At 38.2% G+C, this 26,424-nt stretch overlaps 1 protein-coding gene across 4 annotated transcripts in view; it reads left to right on the top strand.

Annotated features, from left to right (window-relative positions):
* Nucleotides 1–186: 186 nt before the first annotated feature.
* Nucleotides 187–26,424, top strand: part of ANKRD28 (ankyrin repeat domain 28) — a 197,202-nt gene continuing 170,964 nt past the window's right edge. For 3 of the 4 annotated variants that reach the window (XM_034663654.1, XM_034663656.1, XM_011219908.3), the window contains exon 1: nt 187–593. In XM_034663654.1, the coding sequence (XP_034519545.1) occupies nt 567–593 (27 nt within the window). In that variant the 5' untranslated portion in view covers nt 187–566. Of the gene's footprint in view, nt 594–10,928; nt 11,034–26,424 lie in introns of all 4 variants that reach the window. The other variant, XM_034663657.1, reaches the window with a different exon arrangement.

Raw genomic sequence — 26,424 nt, 5'->3', positions numbered from 1 at the left:
CTCCCCTCCCGCCTCCCCCGCCCCGCACGCTGTAGCTCGCAGCCCACCCCTCGCAGCCTCCTTCTCTCCGCCCCCTCCCTCTCCAGGAGGTGGGGAGGGGCACGAACGAGCGCGGTGGCGTGGCCAATGGGCGCTCGGCTTACTCTGGCCTCTCCCCCGCGCGGCCGCCAATCGCGGCGGGCGGTGGTGGTAATATTGTGGAGTGGAGTTTGGATGCCGCCGCTGCCGCGGGCTGGAACGGCGCGGCCGCGGGGGCTGCCAGGGTATTTCGGGAAGGGGGCGTGAGGAGGCGGCGGCTGCGGCGGCTGTGGCAGCGGCAGCGTGTGGAAACAGCTGAGAGAAAGAGAAAGAAAGGAAAGAAGAGGGCGGGGGAGTACTCAGGGGAGGAGGCGGGACCGACCGGGCTCCTCACCTCTCGGTAGCGGCGGCAGGCGGCCCGGGAGGCGGCACCGCCCCCTGCCCGCGGACTCTTCAGCGCAGCCAGCCGCCGACCCGCTGGCCCCGGGGAGCGGCCGACGCTACGGGGGCGGAAGCGGTGGGCCGGGGCGGCGGTGGAGGCGACCGCCATGGCGTTCCTCAAACTCCGTGACCAGGTAGGTGAGGAGCGGCGGGGCGAGATCGCGCCGCGGGGAGGAAGGAAGGGAGGGCGGCGGGCCAGTGGTGTGGGCCGTCTGGGCGCCCGCTCGGCGGGGTGGGTGCGAGGGAGGCGGGGTGCCGCCCCGGGGACTGGCGCGCGGAAGCCGGGCCGGGCACCGCGGGCGACCTGCCTGTCAGCGAAGCACCGGCCGGGTGAAGCCCACGTGCAGTTGGGGGGCTCGCCGGCCTCTCCGGTCGCCGCCGCGTGAGGGGCGGGTCCTGCGCTGGCAGCCTAGGCATCCGCGTCCGGCTCACTGCCGGGTGTGCGCCTCCTCTCTCCTGCCAGGTGAGGCTCGGGCCTAACAGGTGGCTTCCCGCTGCCGGGCGGGAGCGGTGCTGGCGGCCGTGACCTTAGGTCACGACCTTGCTAGCCTGTTTGCTTCGCCGCTTAGTCCGAGGCGCACTCTCTCGGGGTTAAAGGCGGTTGATTCTGCTTCGAGACTAGTTACTCAACCTGCAAGTTCCTAGGCTTGTTTTCTTTTGACATTTTGTGCACCATCTTGGTTACTTTACTTGACTTAGGGAGAGCTAGTCAAAGAATACCTGAAGTGCCGAAAAGAGTAGTGACTCTTTTGGACTGAAAATAATTGTGTCTAGGGACGAAATCGCAACTGTATCAGAATGATTTGTACATCTGAATACGTGGAAAGATGGATTACAAGGCTTTCAGGTGATGGCAGAGGCTTCCAAACGTTTTTATCTTTTCTTTAAGGAAAGGGAAATCAACGTGTGAAATTTACCGAGTGGCAGTAGACGTAATAGTGCTGAGAATTTATTTTGGCCGTTTTTTGTTTTTTTGTTTTGAACAGAAGATAATGGGCAGATTTGATGGGGAAGTAACTTGCATATATTGGGAAACTATTCTTAAAATGAGTACCCCTTTTGTAAAAACAATGGGGAAAAATTTGAGATGTCTTTTTAAATATCGTCTCAGTGAATATTGTGCCTTAAATTCTGAATCTTGGTATCATCAATTCTCATTTCAGAAGTGAATTTTATGTTTATTTGATGTGTAGGCCGTTGGCTTAACTTGTGTATCATTAGTTATCAAGAAGGTTTTAGCTGGTGTTAACATCCTCAGGAATGATACTTTGAAAAACTCTGCTGTTGGGTGAAGTTTATACATTGTATTTCAGATGATAGAACCGCATTGTTCGATATGATAGCCACTAGCCTACATGTGGCAACTTAAATTTTAATAATTAAAATTAAATAAAAAGTTCACTTAGTCTTGCTGGCCACATTTCAAGTGCTTGGTAGCCACATGTGGTTTTTGACTATGGTATTGGACAGCACAAATACAGAACATTTTTATCATCAGAAAGTTCTATGGGGCAGGACTGTTAAAAAACAACAGGTAAAACATAACTAATTCCTGCTAATTCCTGTATGGTCAACTCACATTATACTCTTAAAGGTGTAAAACTCAAGATCTAGATACTCTAATCTTTATCAGTCTAATGACACTTTGTGCTTCCATAAGTCATAGTTGAGGTAATGATTGATTTTTGTTTCTAGTCCTACACTTTTTAAAAAGTTCTTTTTGCAGTTTGGATCATAATGTGCATTAGGAATTTGGTGAACTTTTTGGAGACCATCCCACTTTATCTCTTTATCTCTTTATTCAGACTTAACCAGTTTAAGCAGAGACAAGATTCTGGCTTCAGTTGGACATAGAATCCAATTGCACCTTTGCATTTGTGTATTTAGGAATTGCAATTATAAAGCAATTGTGATGCTCCTCCAGTTTTATATAATATCTGTTAATACTCAGTGGTTGTGATGATATGTAAAATGTCACCTGTAAACTTAAGGATACCTGGGCAAGTTCAGTGGCATGGCTCAGGGGGGACGAACATCAAAGTTTACCTGTAAACTACTAAGTAATTGACTCATGTGGTCTCTCTCTTAGAAGACTTTGAGAAATGAGTTTGGTTTGCCTATTTCAAAGGGAACAGCTGCTTTTAGAAGTCATCTTGTACGTTGATATTTTATTGGCTTAGAAACGATGATAAAAAAATGGAATACAAATACTATGTTAACCTTTCTATCTACTGGAAAAGCAGTTCAGCTAGGTAAATTATTTTATTTGGAGGAAAGGAGGAGAAAATGTGGATAAATACACAGAATTTTGAAGCTGGAAGGTACTTGACGTACCTTTTAACTCAATCCTCATTTACACTTGGAATAGGAAATAGTTCGTTTCGTTTTTCTCTTATTGCCATATTCACCTTGTGTTTTGTTTTCTTTTAGCTCTATAAATACGGCCTAATATGTAGAACCTATTAATGGGTAGGAGTTGTTCTTTGTGGATGTAAGCATCAGGTGGTTCTAGGTGATTTAAACATAAAATCAGTGAGTAAATAAAGCAATTTGTTTTCATATCCAATAAATAATCTGGATAAGACAGGTTTTCCCCTTTCTGTGGCAACACCTAATATGGGGGTAAGAACAGGATTGAGTTTTCAGTTGGACATAAAATCTAATTGCACCTTTGCATTCATGAATTACAATTATGAATAATTGTGATGCTTCTCTGGTTTTATATAGTCTGTTAATAGTGTAGTGATAATATGTGAAATGTCACCTGTAAATTTGAGGATACATGGACAAAGACTTGGTTGGACTAGTGCACTATTTTTTTTTAATAGATGAAAATAATTTTTAATTGTAAATGAGGTGAAGATAATTTGTTTTCTATTTATAGGACTAGAAACGTGAACGGTTCCTTCAATTTTTCCCCCACATTAAAGTATTTATACAGCATGAATCTCTGACAGTTGCAGGATTTTATTCAGTAGGTATCACATGCAGATTTTTATCTTTGCATTTAGTAAAAATGTAACTGTGTATGATTACATTTAAATTTTAAAAATTCTATTTCTAGTTTTATTGAGATATTATTGACATATAACGTATGTATAAGGTGTACAGTGTGATGATTTGATACATGTATATAAAGCCAAATGATTACCACAATAAGATTAGTTGACACTACCAGGGGTGCCTGGGTGGCTTAGTCAGTTAAGTCTCCGACTCTTGATTTCGGTCAGGTCATAATCTCAGACTCGTGGGGCTGAGCCCCACGTCCGACTCTGTGCTCAGCGCCGAGTCTTCTTGTTCCTCTCCCCCAGCTCCTCCCCCTGCTCAGCTGTGCACAGGTTCTCTCTCAATCTCTAAAATGAAGAAATAAAATCTTAATTAAAAAAAGTTTAGTTGACACTACCGTCCCCTCACACAATTACTTTGTGTGTGTGTGTGTGTGTGTGTGTGTGTGTGTGTGTGTGTGTGTACCATTTAAGGTCTACTTTCTTAACTTTGAAATGTATATATGTATAATACAGTATTGTTAATTATAGTTACCATGCTGTACATTAGATCCCTGAAGCTTATTTATAGCTGGAAATTTGTACCTTTTGACCAATTGCATAATTACATTTTAATTTATCAGCAGTGTTTCATAGTATACTGTGATAAGAAAGAGAAGATTATTTGCTTAGGATGTGTAAGGTAACAAACTCAAAACTGGAAAGCTAAATGGCAGCTGGTACTTGGCTTTAGTATCTAGAAGACAGTAAGGAGCGATGGAGATCATGGCAAATAGGAGCAGGTATGTTAGTTGCTGCTTAGCTCCAGGACGTTGTTTCCATGCAGGTGTGCCTAATATTTTTAGAACTCCAGTTTTCTTTAGGAAGTTTGAGATCCTGATACTTATGAGAAATCTCTCTATAAATGTTGGCAAGTTGGTAGTTACCATTGATAAAAATTTAAAGCTGTAGTTTTACATAGGGGTTGGCAGGGGACCAGTTTGTAATCACGAGTTTAGCTCAGCTTCAGAAAACAAACTACAAAGTGAGATTTGTATTTTTTAAAGAGATTTATTTATTTGAGCGAGAGAGAGAACTCACACGCCAGTGGGGGGAGGCACAGAGGGAAAGAATCTCAAGCAGACTCCCTGCTGAGCTCCACCCAGGGCTCGATCTCACAATCCTGAGCCGAAATCAAGATGCCTATCCAACTGAGCCACCCAGGTGTCCCAAGATTCCTATCTTAAAAGAACAGTTTTCTTTCAGATAAAGTAGTCAAAGTGGTCATAAACTTAAAAAAATTAAGATATAGAAAATTGAGATATAATTTATATGGTATAAAAGTCATCTTTTGAAGTGTACAATTCAAGCCAAAGCAAACCTGAGAAAGAAGAACAAAGCTAGAGGTATCACAATCCCAGATTTCAATATATACTACAAAGCTGTAATAATCAAAACAGTATGGTACTGGCACAAAAGTAGACATATAGATTAATGGAATAGACTAGAGAGCCCAGAAATAAACGCATGTGTATTTGGTCAATTAATGTATGACAAAGGAAGCAAGAATATACAGTGGGGAAAAGACAATCTCTTCAATAAATGGTGCTGGAAAAACTAGGTAACTACATGCAAAAGAGTGAAACTGTAGCACTTTCTAACACAATACACAAAATAAACTCAATAGATGAGAGACCTAAATGTGAGACCTAAAACCATAAAACTAGAAGAAAACATAGGCAGTAGTATCTTTGACATTGACGTTGGTGGCGTTTTTCTAAATATGTCTCTGCAAGCAAGGGAAACAAAAGCAAAAGTAAACAATTGGGATTACACCAAAATAGAAAGCTTTTGCACAATGAAGGAAACCATCAATGAAACAAAAAGGCAACCTACTGAGTGGAAGATATTTTTAAGTGACATATCTGGTAAGGAGTTAATATCTAAAATATATGAAGAACTTACACAACTCAGTACTGGGGGGGGGTACTAATCTAATTAAAAAATGGACAGAGGACATTTTTCCAAATAACACGTAACAGGTGGCCAACAGACACATGAAAATATGCTCAACAACACTTACCATCAGGGAAATACAAATCAAAAATGTGAGATATCAGCTAACACCTGTCAGAATGGTTAGAATCAAAAGGAAAAGAAAAACAGGTATTGGTGAGGTTGTGGAGAAAAAGGAGCCCTGGTGCACTGTTGGTGGGAATGCAAATTGGTGCAGCAACTGTGGGGAACATTATAGAGGTTCCTCAAAAAATTAAAATGAAAAAAACCCATAGCATCCATAATTCTACTGGATGTTTACCCCCAAAAAAATGAAAATGGTAATTCAAAAGGGTGCACCCTTTTGCACTCCTGTATTTATGGCAGCATTATTTATAATAGCCAAGATTTGGAAGCAACCTAAGTGTCTGTCGGTAGACGGATAAAGATGTGACACTCACACACATACACTCACACGCACAGAGGAATATTAGTCAGCCATGAAAAAGATTATCTTGCCATTTACTACAATATGGATATACCTTAGAGGGCATTATGCTAAGTAAAATAAGTCAGCAAAAGACAAATACTATATGGTATCATTTACATGTGAAATCTAAAAAAACAACAAACCAAACCAAAAAAAGCTGAAACAGTCCCATAAATGACCGGTGGTTGCCTGAGGGAAAAGGAGTGGGGAATGGGCAAACAGGGATGAAGGAAGGAGGGGATATAAGCTTCCAGTTATGGAATGAATAAATTACAGGGATTTTGTTTCAGCAAGGAATATAGTCACTGGTATTGTAATAGCAGTGTATGGTGACAGATGGTAGCTACACTTGTGATGGTATCATAATGAGTAGAGTTGAATTGCTATGTTGTATACCTGAAACCAATGTAACATTGTGTATCAACTACACTTCAATTAAAAAACAAGAAAATATTCAATAAATAACACCTCCAGAGAAGGGTGCAATTCAGTAGTTTTGGTATATTCACAGAGTTGTGCAACCATTACCACTATGTAAATCCGAAACATTTCTGTCCCTTCAAAAAGCAATTAACAATCACTCCCCATTTCTTCCCCACCCCCAGTCCCTGGCGAGCGCTAATCTACTCTCGGTCTCTATGAATTTCCCTATTCTGGATATCCATATAAATGGAATTCTACCGTATGTGACTTTTTATGTCTGACTTCTTTCACTTAATGTAATCTTGTTAAGGTTCATCCATTCATGTAGCATTAATCAGTTGGTCTTAAAGTTTATATCATGTGTAAGAGTTTCTTCTAAAGAAAGTTCTTAAACTTTTATGCTGTTTTATTGCTTCTTGTAGTGTGGAAATGTATAATCTGGGATGTCTGTTTCTATTTTCTGAGTTGATTTTAAAACTGGATTTAGACTTTGTTTGCAGTAGTAGAGGATAATAGTTTTTACTTTTGGATTACTATTTTTGTGTAGGAGTCATCTTTGTGTTCTCTTCTGGGTTAATGGATTCTTGATATGTTGAAGTTCGTTTTTGTTTTTGTTTTTAACAGTTTTGGCATATATCAATAAGTAGATATTGAATGGATGAGAATAATTTGACCGCTATTTTGGATAGTTAGTAAGCTCTTACTCGATCAAGTATCCATTAAGGGTAGAGCATTATTAGACTTTTCAGTAGAAAAACAATAGATGATCCTTGAAAAATCTTATAATTAGGAATACAGAAAATATGAAATACCTGAAAAACATTTATGCTCAGATATTCAAGTATTCTATATTAAGTGTTCCCTTGCTTTGTGTTGGAGACTGTGGGGCATACAAGGATACAGTAGTCACTCTCTCTGTCCTTAAAGATCTTATTGGCTAGGAAAAGACAAAAGATACATAAATGCACAGTATCTGATACACTTCACCTGAAAAGATTTATAGAGGTTGAAGAAAAACATATGGAGCATAGTATTTGGAAATGTATCTAACATAGTTAAAAAAAAATAAGTGTGTCTTGTGTTTACTGATTTTTTTTCATGCCTTGTATAATACAGTGTAGAACAAGTAAAGATGTACAGCATAAAAGATGCGTATAACATGCTTCAGAATTCAGAAAGGAATAGATGATCTGATTGTAGGCAGAGGGAGACTTTCATGGCAGGAGAGGTATTTGAGGTTCACAGGAAGGATTTGTTGAAAGCAAACAGTTGTGCAGGAAAGCAACAAGAGAGGAATAGAAGGCAAGCCAGAAAAAGAGAATGGTGTATCTGTGCTGGGGTGGTGAGGACGTAGACCTCATTGGTATGTGTAGTTGGAAAGGATAGGAGATAGATTAGCTAAATTAACAGTGAGGCTAGGAAGTTTGGACTTGATTGGAAGGTGTTTGGAAGTTGTCATAGGTGGGTTTCTTAATCTAGGGTCTATGAAGGGCTTTTTGGAGTAATGTGCATACATGTACTTAAGAGGCTTCATACCTTCTATTAGATCCTTTGAGGAGTCCATGACACCCAAAAGTTTAATAACCACTACATTATAGGTTTTAGAAGAGTAAATTACAGAAGACAAACAGGAACACCCGAGACCAGTTAGGGGGCTGCTGCTATAATTCAGAACATATGTAAAACATTTGATGCAGGTGCATTAAGTACTAAGCATAAGTGTGAATGGGAATGAGTACATTTTTAAAGGATCCTCATAGCTATATTAATGGCTCACTTAAGCGTACAACTAAGAGTGTCTTATATTTATATGACAGTTGACTTTTTTTTTGCTGCATAGTCCCACTAGGGTAAATTAAATACGAAAATACAATTAAACATTGGTAATTCAAGTAGTTAGATTTAGGTTATATTACGTTTTCCAGCATTTTATTTTTTCCTTTTTATTTTCCAGTCTAATGTAAAATTTATATTCCGTGAATGCGCTCTATGTGGATTGAAGTGAGATGCTCCTGGAGAAAGTTTTTTGCCTGGAGACAATAGTTTGGGGTTAAGTCGTTTTGTTCTGGAGAATGTATTCTATGGACAGTTCACATTAAACACACACAGTGATACTGAATCACAGAGTTATACAGTACTCCTCATTCAAAGCAGAAATTAATGAAATCTTCAGTTACTTTAACCAATAATGTTTCAAAGTGTAATAGTACATTGTACGTAATGATTAAAATTCTCAAGTACTTCAAGTTTAATTTCTACTCCTACTCCCCAGTCCTAGTTCTTAGTTAAGTGATTTATCCACCTTCCTTATGTGATACTGAGTTTTTTAAAAAAGCGTTCTTCTGTGTGTATACTGATTGGCATGCAGAACTAAGCCTGAATAGAATTACTACTCCCACAACTTCAGTGGAAAGTTCAGTTTTGCCTAGTAAATTTAAGTTCAAATTCTTAATTGGTGATGGTTTACTTATTTAAATTTATTTATTTTAAACTTAAAAGTATATCTTTTCTACTCTTAAGGATTTGAGGCCACAGATAATGTTAAAACATACAGCATGGGACAGTTAAAATATTTAAAAAGGAAAATCAGGAAGCAGTTGCTTATGAAACCTATACTTGTTCCAGAGCTTAGAATGAGTTACTATAGTGCAGTACTACATTTAACTTTATTTCTTGTTATCTAAGGTACCAACCCCCCCCCCAACTTTGTATCTTATAATAGGAAGTATAAATTAGTCTGGAGAGGCAGCCTTTTCTCTTTTATCAGTTTCTGGATTTAAAAGTTTGATAGATTTTCTTTTTTAAACAGCTTTTTTGTGATATAATTCACACACCAATTTAAGTTGTACAGTTCAATGATTTTTAGTATATTCACAGAGCTGTATAAGTAATCTTATAGCATACAACTAAGAGTGTCATTTTATAATGCTGAAAAGAAACCTCTTACCCTTAAACTATCATTCTCCCAAACCCCCATCATTCCTAGCCCTAAACAAGTACTAATTTACTTTTTGTTTCTATATATTTGCCTATTTTATGTAGCATGTTTGCAAGGCTCATCTTTACTGTAGCATGTATCGATATTTTTATTGCCGAATAATGTATTACATTGAATCATACCACATTTTATCTATCCATTCAACAGTTGATAGGCTATTTGGATTACTTTCACTTTTTGGCTAGTATGAATAATACTGCTACGAACATTTGTGTACAAGTTTTTGTGTAGATGTTAAGTTTTCATTTCTCTTGGGTACTTAGGAGTAGACTAGTTGGGTCATATGGAAGCTCTGTGTTTAACCTTAATTTTAAGGAGCTGCCAATCCATTTTCCAGAGTGGCTGTACCATTTTACATCCCCACCAGTGGTACATGAGAGTTCTGGTTTCTCCATATCCTCAGTGATGCTTATTATCTTTTTTTCATTATTGTCATCTTAGTATGTGCAAAGTGGTATCTCCTTGTGTGTTTGATTTCCATTTCCCTGATGGCTAATAATGTTGAGCATCTTTTCATCAGATCTGTTGCCCTTTTTTAAAAGTTGGGCTATTTGTCTTTTTTATTATTGGGTCGTGGTGCTTTATATATTTTAGATACCGGTCCTTTATCAGATACATGATTTGGAAAAAATATCTCCCATTTCTCCCATTTCTGCTTTCTTGTTAGTATTCTTTGAAGGGCAAAACTTTTAATTATGGAGTATAATTTGTCAGTGACTCATAGGGTTTTGACTAGGGGGCTGGGTGGATATGGCATGCAAGCGGAAGAGTTGACTTGAGGGTGAGATGAATTTAGTTTTGGATATATTGAGGCCCTAGTAGGACAGTTAATTGGAAAAGTTACAGGAGGCAGTTAAATGAGAGGCTGGGTTCAGAGAAAAGTATTTTCGGTGGTAATTGAGGTGAATGAGGTCGTTTAATGAGAAAAGTTCATGGCCAAGGAGAATATAAAGGAGAATATGGAATGGGTGGAGGAAAGGAAGCCTGTGAAACTACCAGATTTAGGAAGAGAGCCAGGGTAGACTACTGGCACAGGCCAGAGGAGGGAAGAATTTCCCAAGTTCTACCTATATTGTTTGTGTTCTCCAAGGCACAAAGGCTCAATTTTTTTCATCACCTTTTAGCTTTCTTTTTATCCAGCACATTGTTATAAACTTTCCATGGAAACGTTTTTCCTATTTGCCCCAATTTCTTTACTTCCTAAGCCAGTAATTCCTAAGTTGGGCATACATCGAAATCAGTTGGCCAACTTTAATACAGGATTTTGGGGTCCTTTTAGACATGCTTAATGAGGATCACCTGGGGTAGTGTCCCAGAATCTGTATTTCAAAACCTCTTAAGGTAAAGAGTGATTTGCTCTCCACCAAGCCTGTTTACTTTTTTCTTGTATCCCAACTAACTTTATATTTTCCAGCCCCTCTTGCATTTGGGGATGGCCGTGTGATTGAGATCTGGCCATAGGAAATTAAGCAGAAGTGTTGAGTGTTTCTTCAGCCCTGGCAAATACAAACTTCCTTGAACAATCCTCTCTTCTCTCTTCTCCTCTCTCCTGCTGGCTGGGTGTTGTCTGCCAAAGCAGCTTTGGAAATGATGGGTCCAAGAGAGCTGAACTTCTGTCAGCCTGGGTCATCTCCAGCCTCTTCATGCCCACAGCTGATCATTAACATGGATTTTTGGACTTCATGTAAGCATGAAATAAAAATAAACTATTATGTCACACTTTGGGATTTATCTTTTATAACATCCATTGTTACTTTAATCAATATAACTCCTTTGCTTATTATCCAAAATCTGTTTTGGGATCCATTGCCCTTGGTTTGTACTATTTTATATTTTAAAACTCATTTATATGGTAAGTTAGTCTTCAGCTGTTAACTTACAGGCCTTATACATTAATACTGTGTTTTCTTTTTAAAAATTTTCATGGAAATGATTATAATTAACATCCTGATTATTATATAACAAACATTTTTATGCCTGCTACCTACTGGTCCTCCATACTAGGGATACATGTGCATAAAACATGGTCTCTGTCTTCTAGTATGGGGTAAGATGAAATTAAATAAGGGCAATTATCTTATGTGTGCTTTGAGAGCATCAAGGGAGAAATGACTGATTGAACCCAGTAGTAAAGTTGGGGGGGTCCTTGCAGTTTATTTCAATGGGATTTTATTTACCCATGTTCATTTGTATGTAATCTTGTTCTCCCTCCTCCTTGGTGGATAAGAGCCATATATAGCCTATATAAAATATCGTTTTAGAGGAGCAGAAAGTACAAGTGCATTTTTGGTAGATTTGTGTTACATGTGGTATTCTGTTTGAGTGTATATTTTTTCTTAATCTCTACCACCAAGAAAGAAGAGAATGCTTTATTTAGGAGAACTGCAAATCTTAGTCCTGATGCAGATTATATTGTTAAACTTTTCCTGGTGTTAACTAAGGTTTTTTGTTGTTCTTGTTTGTTTTTGTTTTTGTTTTTGTTTTTTAGATAAATATTATACGCTCTCTTTTTTCCTTTTGAGGGAACTTTCTGGTTAGAAATGGTGATAGTCCAGGGCGCCTGGGTGGTACAGCGATTAAGCGTCTGCCTTCGGCTCAGGGCGTGATCCCGGCGTTATGGGATCGAGCCCCACATCAGGCTCCTCTGCTGTGAGCCTGCTTCTTCCTCTCCCACTCCCCCTGCTTGTGTTCCCTCTCTCACTGGCTGTCTCTATCTCTGTCAAATAAATAAATAAAATCTTTAAAAAAAAAAAAAAAGAAATGGTGATAGTCTGAAAGAACCAACCTACTGTTAGTATTGTATTCTTATTAGTGTAAATTAGGAAAAAGTCAGATAATTCAAACAGGACTTTGAAAGATTTTGTGTGTGTGTGTGTGTGTAAATAGGTAAACAAGAGCCTTCTATTTTGACTAGTTCTCTGAATGGTGAGAGGCTTCCTCCACTTTTTGAAAGTTTACATGCTAGTTAGTGTGTAGTTCCAGAGTGTCACACTGGGTCATGCCAAGAGTGAGAAGAGAGTCCCTGGGAGAACTAAAAACAGCTAGGCAAGCTACAGCCACATCCTGAAGAAAAGGAGTTGAACCTGATGGTTAAAAACAGCTGACTTGTAAGGGATGTAAAAGCAAACTGAAGCATCAGGAGTGAGCACTGGAGTTGAAACCAGGTGAGTAGATCAGAATAGCAAGTGTAGTGTTTGTCAGTTAGATCCAGTAAATAGCCTAATCCAAGGTATAGACAGGTAGTTAGAAACTAGCATGTCTGTGAGAGCTTGAGTGATTCATATAGTAAAGATATCTGGAATCAAGAGACTTCAGTAGATGAGGCCAAGGGACTCAAAGGATTATAACCTTTCAGACCTTCTCATTTGATACCTTAGTAGAGACAGTGAGAAGGAACCTGGTTGGAGTATATCCCAATTTAGAAACTAGTCAGGAGGTGTAAATGAAATACAGTATAGATGTACTATAGAAATGTTCTGGAAGATTGTGTATACGTTAAATAATGGTTAATCCACTCATTTAACAATGAGCAACTTCTCTGTTTTAATGAAACTTATGGTAAATTGTTCTAAATACAGAATTCATTAGTAATACAAATTATCCTTCAGCTTATCTCTTACCATAAAGTTGAATTTCTATATATCACCTTCACTTAAGCTTAGATATACTGACTGCTTAACTGTTATAGATGGTCAGTAACACATGGATTACTTTGGATGTCTTGGTGCATTACTGGTTTTAGAAGCTCTTATGTTTTGGCTGTGGGATTATTGCTTTTGAAATGCCACTAATCAACCTGTTTCTGTTTTCTTTTCCTTACTAGCAATCTCTACCTTCTAAGACTTCTGTCGGACTGTAAGATTGTATTATGAAGTCAAATAAACTTTTTACCTGCTCATCTTGTAGTTCTTCAGCATCTTGGAGCTTCAGTTTTGAACTTGTAATTTCTTTTCTCTGACCACAGCTTCTTTCATTACTGGTTCTCCCATTTCCTCACCCACAGTGAACCTGAGCTTTGCCGTGTTGAAACCTACTTTACCTAGTCTGCTGGGTCCAGTTTGGCCACAAACTGGCCTCTTGAGAAGCCTTGACCTCCTGATTTGAGCGGTACTGGTTAGGGTAGTGTTTTCTGAAACATGGGACAACTTTTCTTGAGATTTTTTGTGGGTGACTTGTCTACTTTGATTACCAGATGTTGACTGATACTTCCTTGCTTCCGGTCCAGACTCCTGAGTATAGCCCTGTATCCTGCTTCATTCTCACTTTCCTCTGGCCTATTCAGGAGTTTCCCAGCTCATTCCATTGCAGCCTTTCCTGTTAACCATTCTGTAGGTTTCATTTTGCCCTCTTCAACATCCTACCTCTTCCCCTCAGCTATCACCCATCTTTCAGCTTTCGTGTCTTCTTTTCCACCTCCACCTGCTTTTTTTTTTTTAGTCCTTTTTTTTTTTTAAAGATTTTATTTATTTATTTGACACAGAGAGAGAGACAGCCAGCGAGAGCGGGAACACAAGCAGGGGGAGTGGGAGAGGAAGAAGCAGGCTCCCAGCGGAGGAGTCTGATGTGGGGCTCGATTCCAGACTGCCAGGATCACGCCCTGAGCCAAAGGCAGATGCTTAATGACTGAGCCACCCAGGCGCCCCCTTTTTTAGTCCTTTTGACTCAACCTCTTGAGTCTCAGCTCTTATGTTACACATAGTCTCTTCCCTTTCATCTTAGTCTTCTGCCTCTTGCAACTTGTCCATTTTCCCACTCCCACATCCTTCTCGGGCTGGACCCTTTCCTCAGCAAGCCTTGTTTCTCAGTGGGAACTTTCCCTGCAGTTCCTTCCCTTAGTGCTGTTATGTCAGTCTTATATCCTAGCCTCTATGTTTTCTATTCCTGTCTTCACTCCCAACACTACGCTTTCAGCTTATAGCTCCATTCTTTGTGCAGCTTTGTCAGGCAAGAGAAGCAAATAACTTAAAGGAAAATGTTAAGTAAATAGTAGTGAATATCACCGTATATGGATATAGCAAACAATTATGATAATTAATTGAATGTCTGAAATGGTGTAGAGTATGTACTTCTCATTCTGGCTCATTAATTTATCACTTCTGTGACTTTGGGCCAGTTACTTAAGTGAGTTTTCTCACTTAAAAAGGGAGATAATAGTGTCTATCTCACAGATTTGCTGAATTAAGTGAGATAGATAGTTAGCAGTTGCTAAATGGTAGCTACTATTGTACTGAAAATGACTTTGGCTTGAGAGATCTGGGCAGCTCTACCACTGTCTTACTGTGTGACCTTGGGCAAAGAAACTAAATCTGAGCCTGAGGTTGGTTGGTTGGTTGTTTTAACATCTTTCTTGAGATATAACTGACATACCACAAAATATACCCATTTGAAATATACAAAGCAGTGTTGTTGTTATTTTAAGTAAATTAACAGGGTTGTGCAGCCATCACTACAGTCTAATTTTTTTTTTTTTTTTACATTTTTGTCACCTCAGAAAGAAGCCCCATACCCAACAGTCACCCATTCCTCTTAAGTCCCCCTCCCCTGGCCCACCTTTCCCTCAGCCTTAGGCAACCACTAATCTCCATTCTGTTTCTATGGATTTGCTTATTCTGGACACTTCATATAAATGGAATCATAAAATACGTAATCTTTTGTGACTGGCTTCTTTCTTTACAAGGTTTTAGAGTTTCATTCATACTGAAGTATGCATCAGAACTTCATTTCTTTTGTTGCTATATTGGGTTGTGTCTACTTTCTGAATAAAATGGGCATGGGAATATCTTCATTGAATTGTGAGAATGTTGATAAAGTGTCTAGTATGTAGTAGTTGCTCAATAAATGATCACTTACCCAAACAATTTAAACTCCTGTATTCCCTTGACTTTCAGCAGTCAACCTATGGATTACTTCTCCAATATTTGTTCTCTTGTTTCAGCTCTGGGACCACTGAAAAATTGGTGAAGGAAGTAATGAAACCAAGTTGAATACACTCCAGTTTTCTGATGTCTAACTTCAGTTGCACCTTCGAGGCTATTTAATCCTTATCATTCCTTTCTGTATGCATTAATATTTAATTTCTACCTTCTCCATTTTTTTTTTTTTTGAGATTTTATTTATTTATTTGACAGAGACAGCCAGTTAGAGAGGGAACACAGGCAGGGAGAGTGGGAGTGGAAGAAGCAGGCTCCTAGCAGAGGAGCCTGATGTGGGGCTCAATACCAGAACGCCGGGATCACGCCCTGAGCCGAAGGCAGACGCTTAACGACTGCGCCACCCAGGCGCCCCTCTACCTTCTCCATTTTAACATGTAGTTGTGTCTCCTAATTTACTAAGAAAAGAGAAGTCTACCCACCCATCATGTAAGCTTTCTTATTGATCTCCTTCCTTATTGCAAATCATTTATATCTACACTTTGCTTTTTTCCCCTCTATCTTTTTCTTATTTGACTGAGAGAAATGAATATACTTTTTTCTTTCTCAGAGCATTTTTCTGCTGTAATCCTAATCATACCTTCTTCTGAGATTTAGATGTATTATTTCTTATTTTTATTTTTTCATATTTTTGCGTTTATCTCCCTGCTCTCACACATTGCTATATATTTGTGTCTGGATGGACACTACCTATTAATCAAGATTCTAATACTCAGAGTGGGCAAAACCAGGTAAGCAACACCCACTGCAGGATTCAACCCTAACGAGGCTTATTTTTGTTTGGGTATGCCATATATTACAATATAACTTTTAAAATAATGCTTACTTCAGTGTAAAGTAATAAATCAAGGTCATTTGAGTTGAATTTTTTTTATTACAATAGTGAAAACATTTTTCCTTTTCATTGTCCGATGTTAAGGCTAGGTATACGTAATTTTTTTTTTAAAGATTTTATTTATTTATTTGACAGAGATAGAGATAGCCAGCGAGAGAGGGAACACAAGCAGGGGGAGTGGGAGAGGAAGAAGCAGGCTCATAGTGGAAGAGCCTGATGTGGGTCTTGATCCCACAACGCCGGGATCACGCCCTGAGCCGAAGGCAGACGCTTAACGACTGAGCCACCCAGGCGCCCCACGTAATTTTTTTTTTAAGATTTCATTTATTTATTTGGCAGAATACAAGCAGGCGGAGCTATAGGCAGAGGGAGAGGGAGAAGCAGACTCCCCACTGAGCAGGGAGCCAGATGCAGGGCTCGATCCCAGGACCCCAGGATTATGACCTGAGCCTAAGGCAGCCGCCTAACTGATTGAGCCACCCAGGCCCCCCTATATGTGATATTTTTAAAAAGTGTATTCTTTTATTATTATCCCAGAAGACAGAAATCTGACCTACCCTTCAGGTAGCCTTCTTTCTGAACCACATTAATTCTAAAATGTGCTGAGTTTGTATAGTTCTCATTGGTTCCACATTCCTATGTTGACCCTGTCAGAAAATCTTCCTTTTTACCCAATTCAGTTCTCTCCAGCTATAATTCAGTCATTTTCCATTGTATTATCTACAATAAGGATCCTGTATAGGTGATCAACCTTTCAAGCTGGATTCAGGGAGCTGGCAATTGGTTAGACCAGTGGCTCCTTTTTTTTCTTCAACAGTTTATTAAGGTATAATTTATATACTATAAAATTCATCTGTTTTAAGAGCACAGTTCAATTATTTTTGTACATTTAAAGAGTTTTGCACTCAGCACCACACTCCAGTTTTAGAACATTTCCATCACCCAAAAAGGTACCTGTTTTGGAAAAATCTCAGTTCTCCTCCTATGTGTTGCTCCCTTACTGTCACACTGCCACCACTCTCATTACACTTCTACACCTGACAGATGTCCTACAATTCAACTCAATTTTGACACTGTTGACCTGGCGATAGCATCAGATCTCATACTTTAAGGGCTTAGTCCTATTATAAGACTGCCCCCCCCTTCCCTTTCTGTACAGATACCAGTCTCACGTCCGGGTGCTTCTGACTGATTGGTTATAAATCAGAAGTTCCCAAATAATTTGCTGGAGTGGCTCACAGAACTCAAAGAAACATTTTCTTAACGAGATTACTGATTTAGTACAAAAGGATATAACTAAGGAGCATTCAAATGGAAGAGATGCATAAGGCAAGGTATGTAGGATGGGACATGGAGCGTCCATGCTCTTTGGGTGTGCCACTTTCCCCAAATCTTCATGTGTTCACCAACCTAGAAGCTCTCTGAACCCCATTCTTTTGGGTTTTTGTGGAGGCTTGATTACATAGGCATAGTTGATTAAATCATTGATCATTGCTGATTGAACTCAATTTCCAGCCCCTCTCCCCTCCCCAGAAGTCAGGGGTAGGGGTGGGGGTCAGGTTGGACTTAAAGTTTCAACCCTCTGATCATCTTGGTTGGTTATCTTTAGGCAGTTTCCAGAAGTGACCTCATTAGCATAATGACACATATGGCTCACATCATAGGACATTCCAAAGATTTTAGGAGCTCTGTGCCAGGAAAGGGGTATGAACACCAAATATATATTTCTTATTAAAAATCACAGTATCTCAATACCTCATACCCATTTTGGAGTCATTCCTCTTTCCACCTTCAGCCCCAGGCAATAAATGACGTCGTCTGTCTCCATGATGTAGCTTTTTTAGATATTTTATATAAACGGAATCATAAGCTCATTTTTGTCTGGCATCTTTCATTTTGGGGTTCATCCATGTTGTAGCATGTATATTCATTCTTATTGCTGACTAATAATCCATTGTATGGCTATACCACAATATTTTGTTTATCCATTCACCAGTTGTTAGAAATTTGAATTGTTTCTGATTTCTGCCTATTAGGAATAAAGTTGTGATGACTATTCATATATAAATCTTTGTACAAATATATGTTTTAATTTCTTTTGGGGAGGTTTATAGAAATGAACTTACTGGTCATGTTGTAAGCTGATGTTTAACGTTTTAAGAATAGTCAAACTATATAATCCCTATTGTGTATTGCTGGATTTGGCTTGCTAATATTTCGTTGAGAGTTTTTATGTCTTTATTCTTTGGTATGAGGGTAACGTTGACATCATAAAGTGAATTAAGAAGTGTTCTTTCTTTTTTAGAAGAGCTTGTGAGGGATTAGTATTATTTCTTCTTTAAATATTTGATAGAATTCAGCCGTGAAGCTATGTAGGCAAGGACTTTTTCTTTGTGGTAAGCTTTTAAATTACTAATTCAGTTTCTTCCCTTGTTATAGGTCTATTCAGATTTTTTGTTTTCTTTTGAGTTTTGATAATTTGTGTCTTTTAGGGAATTTGTTCATTGTATCTAGTTGTTAGTATAAAGATGTTCATAGTATTCCTTTATCAAAACTTTTAATTTCTCTGAGGTTGCTAATGATGTATCCCTTTTCATTCCTGATTTTGGTAATTTGTCTTCGTTCTTTTTTTCCTGGTGAATCTAGGTCAATTTTGTCGGTCTTTTCAAAAAACCAATTTTTGGTTTTGATTTTTCTCTATTTTTCTTTTTTCTATGGTATTGACTCCCCTCTAATAATTACAGTTTATTTCCTTCGGCTTACTTTGGGTTTAGTTTGCTTTTTTACTAAATTAAGATGGAAGCTTACTCAAAGTCTAGAATACTGTTGTGTGCAGCTATAAATTTCCCTTTAAGCACTATGTTAGCTATCCTATAAGTTTTGATGTGTTTTGTTTTTGTTTTCTTTCAGCTTAGACTATTCTGAGTTCTCTTGAGATTTTGTCTTTGACCCATAGGTTATTTAGAAGTGTCTTTGATACCCAGACATTTGTGGATTTCCCAATTTCTTTTTTTTTTTTTTCTAATTTAATTTCATTGTGATTTAGGACCATTTTTTGTATTCGTATCTTTTTTCCCCATTTTTTTTAAGTTATTTTTTTGTTTTTTTTTTTTCATTTGAGGAGAGAGCTCACATGAGCCAGTGAGGGCAGAGCAGGGCAGGGGTGGTCAGAGGGAGCGGGAGAAGCAGACTCCCCGCTAAGCAGGAAGCCAGATCTAGGGCTCCATCCCAGGACCCTGGGATCATGACTTGAGCCAAAGGCAGATGTTTAACCGACTGAGCCACCCAGGTGCCCCTCCCTCATTTTTTAAAAAAAGATTTTATTTATATGAGAGAGAGAGAGAGAGACAGAGGGAGCAAGCACACAAGCAGGGGGCGGGGCAGAGGGAGAAGCAGCAGCAGACTCCCCACTGAGCATGGAGCCTGACATGGGGTCCCAGGTCCCTGTGATCATGACCTGAGCCAGTCAGATGCTTAACCTACTAAGTAAGCTCCCCTTCCCTGCGTTTTTTATAACAATTTAACTCAAGAAATTCAGCATTGTTATTTGAATTAAAATCCACACCAGAATAATGAGTAAGATACGTTATATACTTTTATTTAAAAAAATTTTTATTATTGAAGTGTAGTTGACATATAGTGTTTTCCTAGTTTCAGGTATACAGCATTGTGATTTAACAGTTCTATACATAACTCAGTGCTAACCCTGTTAAGCGTGGTCACTCTGTCACCATACAACATAATATAGTGTTAATGACTATATTCCCCATACTGTATTTTTCATCTCTGTGACTTCTTTTATAACTGCAAGTTTGTACCTCTTAATTCTCTTCACCGATTTTGCCCTTCCCTTCATTCCTTTTGCCTTTGGCATCCACCAGTTCTCTGTATTCATGAATCTATTTCTGTTTTTTGTTTGTTTGAGATTCCACATATAGTGAAATTATAGTATTTGTCTTTCTCTGTCTGACTTATTTCATTTAACATAACATACTCTAGGTCCAATTCATGTTGCAAATGACAAGATCTCATTCTTTTTTATAGCTGAGTAGTATTCCATTTTGTATATATAACACATCTTCTTTATCCATTCTTCTGTCAGTGGACACTTAGGTTACTTCCATATCTTGGCTATTATAAATAATGCAGCAGTAAACACGGGGTGCATATTTCTTTTCAGATTAGTGTTTTCATTTTGGGAGGGAAAATAACCAGTAATGGAATCCTATGTATTTCTATTTTAATTTTTTGAGGAACTTTCATCCTCTTTTCCACAGTGGCCATACCATTTTGCATTTCTACTGGTAGTGCACAAGGGTTCCCTTTCTTCCACATCCTTGCCAACACTTGCTGTCTCTTGTGTTTTTGATACTAGCGATTCTGACTGGTATGAGATGATATCTCATTGTGGCTTTGGTTTTCATTTCAGTTCTTTTGAGATTTGTTTTATGGCCTTAGCATATGGTGTATCGTAGAGAATATTCTGTGCATGCTTGAAAAGAATGTGAATTCTGCTGTTGCTGAGTAGAGTCTTCCACATGTGTCAGTGAAGTCAAGTTGGTTAATAGTGTTGTTTAATAGTGTTGGTTAATAGTGTTTAAATTCAGTATTGTTGCTGATTTCCTGTTTACTTTGTTCTATCCATTATTGAGGGTGGGGTATTGAAGTCTCTTATTAATGTTTGTCTCTTTTTCCTTTTGTTTCTTTCACTTACTGCTTCCCTTATTTTGGGTTTTTTGTTAGGTGAGTATGTTTATATTCATTATATCTTCCTGTTGAATTGATGCTTTTAATACCCCTCTTTGTCTTGAGTAATTTTTTTTTTACTTAAAGTCTGTTTTGTCAGATATTTATAGAGCTACTTCAATTCTTTGATGTTAGTTTACATGTTATATCTTTTTCCATCCTTTCAACCTATTTGTGCCTTTGAATTTAAAGTGTCTCTTGCAGATAGCATATAGTAGGGTATTGCCTTTTTATCCAAATATGTCTTTTTAATGGACTCTTTAAAGAATCCTCTATTTGATATTATTTTTGAAATAGTTGGGTTTACATCTCCCATTTGCTTTTTGGTTTTTGTATATATCATGTCATTTTTGTTCCTCTGTTCCTCTTCTATTACCTTGTGCATTTTCTTTTTACCATTTAGATTTTTTAACTTTAAAATTATACATTTCTTAGTGTTTGTTCTAGGGATTACAGTATCCATCAGAATTTATCATGGTCTACTTCAGATTGATACTAATAATACTCCAGTAGAGCTCCATTTTCTTCTCTCTCCTTTGTGCTATTATTTATATATATATTATGTTCATTTATGTAATAAACCCAACAGTACAGTGTTTTAATTATCACTTTAAACGATGTATGTCTTTTATTTTTTGATTTTTTTTAACAATGTAAGTCTTTTTTTTTCTTTTTCTTTTTTTTTTTTTTTTAAGAGAGAGTGCACGCATGAGGAGGGGAGTTGGGAAGGAAGAGGCAGAAGGAAAAGGGGAGAGGGAGAGAGAGAATCTTAGGCAGGCTCCATGACTAGCACAGAGCCGACTCGGGGCTTGTTCTCACAACCCTGAAATCATGACCTTAGCCTAAATTAAGAGTCAGTGCTTAATTGACTGAGCCACCCAGGCACCCCAATAATGTATGTCTTTTAAAGAAGAGAAGAGGGGTGCCTGGGTGGCTCAGTCAGTTAAGCGTCTGCCTTCGGCTCAGGTCATGATCCCGAGTCCTGGGATTGAGCCTCACATCGGGCTCCCTACTCAGCAGGAGGCTGCTTCTCCCTCTGCGTGCTGCTCCCTTTATTTGTGCTCTCTCTCTCTGTTAAATGAATAAAAATCTTTTTTAAAAAATAAGAGAAGAAAGGAGAAGGTTATTTATAGTCTTTTGTATTAACCAACGTGTTTACCATTTCCAATCTCTGTTTCTTTTTGTGGATTTGAGTTACCTTCTGGTGTCATCATTTCCTTCCTCCAGTGTACTTCATTCCCTCTTTCCTTTTTTTGCTATTATTGTTGTATATATTACATCTTTATATGTTATAAGCTTGACAGTACAATTTTATAATTGTTTTATGCAATTACCTTTTCAAATCAAGGGAAGAGTAAAAAATTATCTCTTTATTTTCATTTTTCCCTTATCTATAATTATCTTTGTGTTATTTTTTTCATATGGATTCCAGTTACTGTCTGGTATCACTTCTTTTCATCCTGAGTAACTTCCTTTAATATTTGGCTTACATCTGTATCTTTCAAAAGAATACATGTTAGGATTAGTGAGCCCCCTCCCATCTTTTCAATTGGGAATTCATATGCCTTATAATCTTACACATTGGTATTAGTTGAGTGAGGATTGAGAAGGATTGGCAGGAAATCAGGCTGGGGGAAATTCTGTAGGGGCCAATTCCTAGAGTATCTTGTGTTCTAAGCTATGGGATTTGAACCTTATAACTGTGGGGAGCAACCATTGGAAGATTTTTGTATAGGGTTCTTTGATCAGATTTGAGCCTTGAGGAAAGGACTTTGTAAAGATTGGGTTCTGAATGCTTTTTTAGAGATGGCAGTGATAAACCGCAGGCTCTGAAAGGAAGGTAAATCTGCTTTTTTCTCTGCAATGCCTTCTTCATTCTTTTGAGCAATCAAAAGCTATTTATATCCAAGTAGCTACTTCCTTGCAGGCATAAAATATTTATGGGTTCATGACAGAGTGATACATAGTTTATAGAGTGGAAACCATGCCAGTGGCCTGTGAAGTTTGTGAAACAACAGTTTGAGAACCACTGTTAGATGGTGAACAGATTGCTTACCATTTGTGTGTATGGAATGGGGTGTATATTGAAACATAAACATCTTGGGGCATCTGACCTTTTTTTTTTCTCTTTTATTCTTAAAGGCTGGGTGTATGTAAGCTGTACCTTTAACCTTTTACTCATTTTGATATGACAGAGAAGTGTTTGATCTTTTGCTTGTTTGGTACTCACAAACTTTTTTTTAACCGTGAACCCCCCCCACACACACACACACTGACACAACGTATATTTTATGGTTTTGTTTTATACTTGTTAGGAAAAATTAAAGAGCAGAAAACTTATTTATTCTAGGTTTTTGCTACCAATTCTTTACAGAAGTATAAAATGAGAAGAAAAACATGTCCCCATCTCCGGTCTTGTCAGATTCCGTTGGAAACTGTCCGTGTGATTGTCAGCTTGTCAAATGTTTTCACCTTTGAGTAATTTCTGTGGGAGATGACCTTGTTCCTGGACTACTCTCACTAAGTTCCTGCAGTTGGTTTTATGAATGCAGGAGCTCTTTTTTTTTCCCCTCATTAAATCATTAAATGATTTGCCTCATAAAATCATTCAACTCTACAGTTTTCAAGAGTTTAACATAGCGTTTTCACTCTGCTAATGGAAGTTAGAATTGAAACTGTGAGGAAACTTGTCTATTTAGTCTTGAGCTTAACATTTCCCAAAGAGTAAGGGCCACAGTTTTGCCCAGCACCATCACATAACAAGGAGTTTAGGCATATAATTATGTCACAAGCTTTATAAATACTAGCATGCAAAAGTGACATTTTTACCTAGCACATTGAATACTTTGATAATATCTCTACTAATATTGGTGAGAATGCAGGAAATTGGTCCCATTATACTATTTGATTTCCCTATAGCACTTTCCGAAATAATTTTATTTGTTTACATTTCATGGTCTGTCTCTCTCTACTGGAATGTGAGCTGAAAGAGGGTAAGTAAGAATCATATCTTCTTTAATGTGGTATCCCCATCACCTATAATAATACTTTGCATCTGGTGGGCATTCACATAATTGCTGGATGAATAATAAATGCTGATTAGGTGTATCTGAAATGGGGTGCTGGTACCTATATTTTTAAAGAGAAGCATCTCCAGTTATTTTGAAGTATATTCCCAAAGTTGAGAAACAGTGGCCTATCTTCGTTTCCTGATGTGCAGTAATGTGCGTAAGGTACAGAAAATACATATGTATCTTTACTGAAAGATCATTATTAGAGGCTTCCTTCACTCTTGAAATTGGAAACCTGTGACTGAGTCCCCTAGAAGGAAGAATTTAGTTCAGTACTATTTTCCAAATATTGTTTGCAGCTAAGACTCAGAATGGACAATTGCTTTTCATCATCAAAAAGTTTAGGAAGTTGAGACGGAATTTATTCCTTTTTTAAAAAATGGAAAAAAGAAGGCAAGGACTGGTTTCCTAGATGATTTTTCTCTAAAACAGTGATTCTCAGTGGCTTGGTGGGGGTATTTTACAATGATTGGAGACATTTTTGATTATTACAACTGGGGAGGGGGAAAGGATACTACTGGCATCTATTGGGTAGAGGCCAGGGTACTGCTAAATGTCCTACAGTGAACAGGACTTCCACCCCCAACAAAGAATCCTCTGTTCTGAAATGTCAGTGTTGCAGAGGTTGAGAAGCTGTTCTCTTAACAGGCTGCTTGGAGAATGCATTGGTAGTTAACTTGGACAGATCTGTGGAGCCTGCACGTGCGTACACCTACACATACACACCAGGTTTAGGCCCTTGGCAAAACTCAGTGTCTTGTGTAGAGAAACCTATAGGTGTGGAATTGGCTTTTATATATGGTGTAGTTTGATTGTAACTAACCTAGTTTGGGAGGTCCGTAAGACCACTCTCAGGTTCAGTAATTTGCTAGGACTCAGAACTCACAAACATTTTATATCCATGGTAATGGTTTATTACAGTGAAAGGATATAGATTAAAACCAGGAATGGGGGAAAGGCCCATAAAGCAGAGTCCAGGAGCATTCCAGATAAAAACTTGCAGATGTTCTCTCTCAGTGGAGGTATGGGGACAGTGCTTTTTTTCTCCCAGCAACAGTGCATGACAACCTACGTGGAGTATTGCCAACTAAGAGTATTGCCACTCCATCTGAGCCTTGAGGTCCAGGGATTTTATTGGGGGTCAGTCACATAGTCTCCAACCCTTAAGAGGTCAAGCTAATACTGCATGGCTATTAGACTATTTGTTGCATTAGACTATTTGTTGTGGCCCTAGGTTCCCAGATCAACAAAGACACTTTTGCCAAACAGGACATTTCAAGGGCTTAGAAGTTACCTTCTAGAAGCTGGGCAAAAACCAAACCTTTCTTTGCAAGGTTAAGCCTATACTGTATGCATTGAGCCTGCTTTTTTTTTTCTTTCTTTGGAAACTGCTGAGTGATTCTTAGAGGCTAGTTTAGGATGTTCTGTTATTGATAGTTTATACCCAAAGTGGTTCTCAGAGTGTGCTTCATGAACCCCTGGGAGCCTGTGATATCAAAACTGTTCTCATAAAAACAGTAAAATATTATATGCCACTTTACTTTGTTAACATTTGCACTAATTTTACAAAAGTGATGATGAGTAAAACTGCTGATACCTTTTCAGGAATCTCAGCAGTGGTACGAGACTCTCTAGTAGTCTGTATCCTTTACTGCCATGTACTCACAGTTTAAAAAAAAAAAAAAGCCCATGTCCTTTAATGTTTTTAAGTATAAATTTTATTATGCTGACCCTTGCATCTGTATGATAAAATGGGTATGAACTGCATAGGGAAAGCACTTTTGGGATGGAGTTGCCACCTGAACTAGGCATTTTTTTCCATGAAAAACTTTTTACTTGAAAGAGCAACTGATGAACTATGGTTTTTCAGACTTCTTGGATATTTGGTAAATATTTTCTTGAAAAGGAACAAAGCAAACTTGTCATTTTGAGGAAAGCAGCTATCAGTATTTGTTACTATTGATAAAATTTGAGCTTTCCAGAAAGAAATCAGATTTTGAGGACATCTGTGTTGTTTACCTTGAGCTTAGCAGCATCACAGTACTTAAAAGACTTCTATAATATTGGTAATGATATTAATAAGTGTGACTTTTGATATTATATATAATGAAATGTGTCAAGGGTTGGAAAACCTGAATAACTCCATGAACCAGTATTTTCTTAAGGACTGATTCATGATGTTATAAAAACACTAATGGGTAAAAAATACATTCAAAGTGCATGGATTTCAATGTGAAAAAGTATGAAAAGTTTATTGATACAGTTTTATATTTCACATTTTAACTAGTCTTTGAGAGATACCACTTGACAAGTTTTGATGTAGTATCAAAGGAAGATATCCATAATTATCTGAAAAGGTTTTTAAAATACGCTATTTTCTGTCTAGTTACGAGTACAGATTTTTTTTTTCGTATACTTGAATCAGGATAATTTATCATAGCAGATTGAATGCAGAAGCAGCTATGAGACTCCAGCTGTTTTGTATTGTTAGTC

Source organism: Ailuropoda melanoleuca, chromosome 6 (assembly GCF_002007445.2).
Source record: "Ailuropoda melanoleuca isolate Jingjing chromosome 6, ASM200744v2, whole genome shotgun sequence".
NCBI lineage: Eukaryota > Metazoa > Chordata > Mammalia > Carnivora > Ursidae > Ailuropoda > Ailuropoda melanoleuca.
The sequence above is the reverse complement of the archived record's forward strand: the minus strand, read 5'-3'. Positions and strand labels throughout refer to the sequence as shown.